Here is a 7,874-nt window from a genome sequence, read left to right on the forward strand (position 1 = left end):
TTTGGAAATATAAAATACTCAGTGAAAATAACTCAAAATGAAACGTGTATTAAATCTAATGCTTTGGAGGTAACAGCTTGTTTTATATACATGTTCCAAGTGTTTCAAATTTTATGTTGTTATGAGGTTAAGTGATGTTTGATGTTTTATGAGGATACTTTAGATACTTCTATTAATTTAATAAAGAAAAATAATTTAATAAATCAAAACAAAACCTCTGACTGGCCTGAAAAATTCTACAGGTGTGCAGAAGTGAATCCCATACACACTCCAGAAAACATCCTACGTATCTAAGGCTTCTGGCTCTCCCAGGATCCTGAGAGGAAAATGAAATTATCTTAATAAATGAAACTTTACTGGAAAAAAACAGACCTTCCTCTACATTTCAATTTTACGTTGGAAAATATGTAAGCATGAGGAAAGTTCCCTAAAGTTTCAATCTTAAGAAGATTAATGTAGATGAGGGGGGAAAATATCACACAAGTCCAGAAAAGTGGATTCAGTAAAAAAAAAAAAAAAAAAAAAAAAAAAAAAAAAAAAAAAAAAAAAAACTAAATATTCCTGAATCTCTGTGCAATAGTGCCACAGAAGCATGCATTCGCCCAAAGTCCTGCATTTAGCACACTCATACACTGGAAACAGAGAAAATCACACTGAATATTTTAAAAGAATATTTAATGACAATGAAAGGAAGTTCAAGAATATCTATACATCTATGTCTCTATAATCTATATTATATTTTATGCATGAAAAAGCAGATATTGAAATTTTATATATATTAAATACACATATATATCACATGAAAAACAGCGGGCACATAGAGATGAGGACAATTCAAGAAGGCATGGGAGTCATTAGGATTGATTGCTGACAGCATTTTAGCATTCCATTGCTTCTGTTAAATCATCTGCTTAGTGATTTTGGTTTTTTTTCTTGCAACATAGCTGATTTATGTTTCTGGCAAGAGGGAAAAGGCAAGGAAGCAGGAACGCAGGAAAGGGGTGGTAAACAGCATTCAATTCCAGTGAAATAACCACAGCAGTGAAGATGCCATTTGCAGCTCATGAGAGTGACCACGCACACACGCCGTGTGCACACACACGCATACAGAGACATACACACAAGCAGAGAGAGAGAGAGAGAGCGAGAGAGAGAGAGAGAGAGAGAGAGAGAGAGAGAGAGAGAGAGAGAGTTAGAGGGGGCCATGAGACTGTGCAGGGACCATGAGCATATCCATTTTTTTCTTTTTCCTAGCTGCACTGGCTGGCTGGCTGGCTGGCACAAATACAAACTTGTACAATGCTCATGAAAGGGAGCCTTTTGGCAACACACAGGGAAAGTCTTTGAAACGTCTATATGTGGACCCTGCAAGTCCACAGTTAAGGAGGGAGCATCCAGGATGCTAGCCTAGATTTGGCTTGACAAGGAAGGATTCACTCCTCAGGGCACACAGTGTTGGTTTTAAACACAGGGAAAGAACTAGGCACCACCTGAATGTCCAACAATGCAGGAATGATTACAGAAATGTTAAGGTCCATGGATACACAGGAGCACTCTGCAGGCACTGAAGATGACGGTCTTATCATAAGCCTGTTGAATAGCATGGAAAGAAGTCCAACGCGTTGATTTCTGTTTGGTTTTAGTTGCTGGAAAAAAAGCAGGTTAAGAAACACCACATACATGAACCACTCTACAAGAATGCCAATGGGGAAGGGGGGTCTGGGGCTAGAGGGAGAGAGAGGCAGAGCAGAGAGCCTGGAAAAACAGCACACCAAAGAAGATAAAGGGGCTTCTCTCTGGGTATTGGGATGGTGGGAAGCAATTACACTCTTGCTTCTTTCTCCCACATCAGACTTCCTTCTCCTTCCAGACAGTTCTACCACGAATTGCATCACCTGTGCAGTAAACAAAGAGACAGAAAAACACTTTTAAGAATCAGACCGACCACCACTGGGAGAAGAGGCAGCCTTTAACCTCTCCAATGGCACAGATTAGTGGGATTATTCTCTACAGGGGGCCCTTGCTGCAGCTGGGGAGAGGAGGGAAGAGCAGAGGACAGAAGAGGAGAGGGGCTGAGAGCAGAGAGCAGAGAGGGGATGGGGAATCTAGCTAGCTCTGAGGTGGGGGGGGGAGAGGGGGGAGGAAGAGAGAGGGAGGGAGGGCAAGAGGGGGGAGGAAAGGGGAAAAGAGGAGCGGGAGGGGTGAAGGGGGAGAGTGAGCTGGGGAGAGAGGGAGGGGGAAGAGGTGAGGGGGGGGGAGAAACCTGCACTCCCAATACAATACACTGCTGGTGGGTTGGGGGGGTGGGGGCTGTAAACGGGGGTAGGAGCCAAGATTCGGCTCTACTGGCTGGGTCCTGGGATGTCTTCATCGAAAGGTGGCCTCGTCATCCGAGTCGATTTCGAAATCCTTGAAGTCAGCGCTGGTGGACTGGCGCGCCCAGGCTCCCCTCTCGGCCTCTCGCTCCTTGTGGGACTTGAATCTCCCCACGAAAATCTTGCGGTAGTTGAGGAACATGCCGTTCAGCGCGTCGATGGCCCGCTCGGCCGACTCCTGCTTCTGGAAGTGCACGAACCCGTAGCCCTTGGGCCCCTTTTCGTCACAGGCCACCTTGCAGGACAGGATGTTGCCAAAGACCGAGAAGATGTTGTACAGCGCCTTGTTGTCGATGGTCTTGCCCAGGTTCTTGATGAAGACGTTGCCCACCCCGCTCTTGCGCAGCGACGGGTCCCGCTGGGACCACATGATGCGCACTGGCCTGCCATTGATCATGTCAAAGTTCATGGTCTCCAGGGCCCGCTTGGCGTCCACCGGTTGCTGGTAGTTGACATATGCGTAGCCCAGAGAGCGCCGGGTGACCTTGTCCCTGCAGAGGCGGATGGACAGGATGGGCCCGGCAGGGCTGAACTTCTCATACAGCATGGACTCGGTCACCTCGGGGTGCAGGTCGCCCACGTACAGCGAGGCCGTGGGAAAGTCTGGGTTGCCATCGTCCGAGCCCCCGGCCGCCGCCTCCTCCTCTTCTGCGGCCAAGGCCGCCGCCAGCTCTTCGTCCATATCCACCCTCCCGTAGGAAGGCGACGCAGCAGCCTCCGCCAGGCTGGCCTCCTCCAGGCTGGCCTCCGCCAGGCTGGCCTCGGTGGCTGCCACCGCCGCGGCCGCGCCGCCGGCCTCTGCCTTCCCCGCGGCCAGGGCCGCCGCCTCCCCCCGCCTGGCCTCCGCCGAGGCCTCGGCCTCCACCTCAGCCTCCACCTCTGCTTCCGCCTCCGCCACGGAGGCCTCCGCCACCGCCTCCGCCACGGTCGCCGCCGCCGCCTCCGCCGCGGCTGCCGCCGCCGCCGCCGCGGCTGCCACCTCCGCCGCCACTGTCGCCGCGGACGCCACGGTCACCGCTGCCGCCGGGCCGCTGCCGCGACCTCCCTTGCCGGGCACTGAGGGGGCGGAGAGGCGGCGAGGGCCGGTGGGCGCCGGAACGCGGGCCGGGGGCTCGCGCGGCGGCCGCGGACTGGGACCCCGCTGCGGACGGAGCGAGCGAGTCACCCGGGGTGGCGAGCGCCGGCCGCCAGCGCGCGCAGCCGACTCGGTCTCCGCAGCCTGCAGCCGCCGCCGCCGCCGCTCGGTCGTGGGCTGGCTGGCGTGCGGGGCGCGGGCGGGCGGGCGGCGTGGGGTGGGGGCGGGCGGGCGGGGGGGTTGGCGTCTGTGGTCCGGGCAGCTGGGAAGGCTTCTGGCTCTTTGGTTCCCCCTGTGGCTGCTGCGGGGCTGCGGGCGGGCGGGCGGGGGCGGCTGAGCCGGGCTGGGGTACCAGTGCGCAGCCTCTGGGCGCCCACGCGCTGGGGAAGGCGATGACGGGGACGGGGACAGGGCTGTGCGCTGGGCCGGAGGGATGAGGCTTCCGTGTCTTTGGCGGGCGGGAGGGAGGGCTGGTGGGGGGGGCTCTGCCCCTTTCCCCATAAGGGAAGGTGGCCATGATTCAAGTGAGAACCTTGCTAGGCTGGGAGGGGAGGCCTTGAACATGGGCTAGCCCTGCCTCAAGGAGCCCAGAGGCAATGTTCCAACATCCAGAGGAGGGGGGTTTCCCCTAGACAGACAGAGCAGAGACAGACAGAGACAGACAGACAGAGCAGCATGAGCTCTGACACACACACACACACACACACACACAGTGGAGCAAGAGCTTACTCTCTCTCCCTCCCACAGTCCTCTCTCTCATTCTGTGTGTGTCTGTGTGTCCATTGCTGTGTCTCTGTCTCTCAAACTGGCACAGAGGCACTAGAGCACTGCTGTCAATCTAATTCCCTATGTCTGTGTGTCTCTGAGTCTCTCTCTCTCTCTCTCTCTCTCTCTCTCACACACACACACACACACACACACACAACTCGTCACTGCCACCACTGCCACCCAGGAAAGCATGAGTCTTCCCAGCTCCCCACGCAGCCTGCTGAGCCATTTTCTGAGCCCGCTCCCCTTCCTGCCCGCCCTCCCCCAGTAACATTTCCAAAGGAGAGAATAAAGAATGCTTGCTCATTCATAAGGCCCCGCCACTGTACTGTGCACAGAGCCTGCGCCAGGCCCTGGGGATGCACAGGTCTGGAGCCCAGAGGAAGGTGGGCTGCCTTCGAGCTGCTCTCAGGAGCAGAGAACCTGAACCGCAGACTGCATCCTGCCCCCCTCAGCCCCCTCCACAGCACAGGGGCTTCTGCAAAGCCCAGGTGCGTCAAGACCCCTCCTCCCACGGCCAGGTGGCCCCTGTAAAGCAAGGGCACCTGGCCTCCAGGGCAGTCCCCACTGGGGAGGGACAGACAGCCAAACCTGGGCTGGGCAGGTTGAGCAGGGACTGGGAAAGGCCAGGTCCACAGCCAGGTGCTACCTGACTCTTGGCTGTCTGCCCTTGAGATTCTGAAGTTCCTGACCTGGACCAACAAGTGCACATCCCTGCCCAGAGGGCAAAAGAGAACAGGACCTGACATCTCACTTCAGGATGAAATGCAGAGTCCGCTCTCAACACCTAGTGCTTCTGGCATGGGGTGTAAAATCACAGTGTAGACAGGGAACAGTGAATCCCTGCTCACTGCTGGTGTGGAGAGGGCGATGGCGGGGGCGGGGCGGGGGCGGGGGCGGGGCGGGGCACAGAGAACTAAATCCTGAGGGGGTAGTCAAGCTGACACCCTTCAGAGAACAGACCAAAGCAGACACTCCTATCTGTGCCTTGTCCTCCAGAAAGGAGGACCAGATGTGCAGCATTCTGTAGGGATCGAGGGCAGTCTAGCTGAAGGGGAAATGCCCAAGAACCCCGTGGAGTGGACAAAGTCTCCAGGAGCGCGGGTTGGAAGAGAGCTGGGGCTCCACAGCCATGGCCTTGTCACCATTCAGCATCTGTGAGGAAAGGGGCCACGTGATCAGAGTAGCAGAAAGGGATTTGAACATCAGCTTGCCTACAAGGGCGGCAGCCCACACACACAAATCTGTGGCAGAACATAAAGAAAACTGTCAGACTGAACCAGCTACAGAGCAGTCAGAGCAAACTTTCCCTCCATCTGCACTGCCACGGCGGGACTATGGTCGCCCGTTTCCCACAGACTTGGTGCACAGGATATATTAAGCAACCAAATAAAAATAAGCAACCTTGGTGCCCCACCTCAAGGCTGCTTGACTCCACTAGAGTAGCCCAAGCTGCCTGTTTACGAAACACAACTGCCCTCAGCCAGAAGACTGAGTTGTTTTTGATCTTGTTTTCACATTTTCCCAGTGAAATTTATTGGAAAACAGTAAGTATGGGTTTCACCTTCACTTCTTCCTACAGGTGACATTATAGTTTCTCCTTTCATCACGACCGTGCCATCTCCCAGGTCCAAATCTACTCAACTTACCATGTTCACTCTCCACTGAAGCCCTATACTCTTTAAAATCACATCATGGGTGTGCACCCTGTTTTCTTCAGGTGCTCATCTCCAGAGGCTCCCCGGGCTCTTTCCTTTTCCTGACGATTGTTCATAGCACAGCCAACCCATGGTTGCACAAATATCTGTGTGCCCCGTGGGCTTACAGTCCTTATGACCAACGGTGGCAACACTGGGCTGTAGGCTAGTTCTCTTTCTAGCTGGTGAGGTACCATGATACTCATCCCCTTCACAGCCCGGCCAGTTCACACTAAAACCAAAAGAGTTCCACTCTCCCTATGACCTCCTTGAGATGTGTTCTGCTCTGCAGTGAGTTTTCTCTGTGATTTTCTCCTTGCTTAGAGGTTGCACACTGTTTCGATTATTTATTGGCTATTTGAACACAGTATCCCATCAGGTCTGTGTGATCAGACTATGTAGTCCATGGAATTTCAGAAGCCAACCCATGTTCCTGTCACAGCACCGCGTCCATCCTGTTTATATAAGAAGCACTGCTTTCTCTAATGGCAGAAGGCACACAGATTAGGACAACATGAATTCCAGAATGGGATGCAGTGGGCCATGAGGAGGCAGGCCTTTCTGTCTCTTCCTGAGTAGCTGGTGCACAGATAGGAACCTCACACTCTGGAAATACCCAGCTCTCTGCACCTAGTTAGAGCTTGTGCCAGTAGAGCTGAGTGGCTGGGATCTAGTAGGGCTTGGGAGCTAAATGTCATACACTAGTGGTCTAGGGTGATTTGGCTGCAGAGAGTGGGGACAGGTGAGCTGCTCCTCACCATGTCATGTGTCTATCCCAGGTGGAGGACAAGGAGAAAGCCATGATGTCTGTGTGGGGCTGGAGGATGTGACATGTCATGGGACCACAAAAGGGGAGCTTCTATGACAGGAGCAGAAGACAAATGACAGGGTAAACCAACTGGAGGAAGACTCCAGGATCAGGCTCAACAAGAGTCCACGCTGCCTTAGTGGACATGCTCACTGAGTCCATGGACATCAGCGGCATGGCTGGAGACACAGGTGCAGGGGAACAGGACCTACATCTACAACTCGGTCCTGGAGAGCAGCCTTAAGATCCCCAGTCACAGTAATGAGAGCAGTATAGTGTCTTGGACCCCAGCTGGAGACTGCCCAAGTCCTTTCTCTGCAGCGTCTGTGAAGGTCCTATATCCACTTTTCCAGTTAGTTTCTGGTGAGTTTATTCCACGTGTAGGCAAAAGCGTTCAGAGTACTAAGCTCTATGACAGAGGTGAGGACTGTCCAGCATCCCTAGAGGGAGGAGGGGCCTCTCAAATGGAAGGAAGTGTCACTCATGTCCCTCATCTAATGACTCACAGGTATTCCTCAAGGGTCCTGCTGGAGACCATGACTTCACATAGCCAGATTGTCCCTTTGCTCAGCCAGTTTAGATTCCCCTGAGCATCTGAAAACAGACTTGCCAGAAAACCTGAAAACAGGTGGAGGTGGAGACAAAACTCTCTGGGACATAAAGAAGATGATTGGGAGCCACTTTTCTAGAATCCAGCCGGCAGCAGAGGAGGACCATGGAGCCTAGGGAAAGCCGCGCTGGAGATGATGATGAACTGTCAGTCTTGTCTGGAAATCCTGCCTGGAAGACAGAGCTTCAGTGTATGCAGTCACTAGGGCAGAAGCCCCGGGTGCTAGTGGAACCTAGGGGGTACCTGCCATCACTGGAGCCTGGAGCTTATTGTGACAGGGAAGAAGGAAGGAACTAGGGATGAGGGTGAAGGGGGTGGGGCAGCTGTCCAAATAAAGGTCTGAACTCATTCAGATTGCTATGCGGAATCAAGAAGAGCCCTAAGTCTGGGGAGGGCCCAGACCTACATAGACTCATTTCTAGCTCTGGTTGCTTCTCCTTGTGGCAAGGATTGATGATGTGAGAAGGGTACAGAGATAAGCAGAAGGACAAGGTGCTATGCCCCTGACGCCTGATAGCCATTCACCCATGACACCACAGTG

General features: G+C 53.7%; 1 protein-coding gene across 1 annotated transcript; it reads right to left on the reverse strand.

The window, feature by feature from the left end:
• Positions 1–1,154: 1,154 nt before the first annotated feature.
• LOC127675514 (polyadenylate-binding protein 1-like 2) lies at positions 1,155–3,666 on the reverse strand. The gene has a single exon (XM_052171603.1). The coding sequence runs from the start codon at positions 3,055–3,057 to the stop codon at positions 2,368–2,370; it is 690 nt and encodes a 229-aa protein (XP_052027563.1). The 5' UTR covers positions 3,058–3,666; the 3' UTR covers positions 1,155–2,367.
• Between the last annotated feature and the right edge of the window lie 4,208 nt (positions 3,667–7,874).

This window comes from Apodemus sylvaticus, chromosome X (assembly GCF_947179515.1).
Source record: "Apodemus sylvaticus chromosome X, mApoSyl1.1, whole genome shotgun sequence".
Lineage (NCBI taxonomy): Eukaryota > Metazoa > Chordata > Mammalia > Rodentia > Muridae > Apodemus > Apodemus sylvaticus.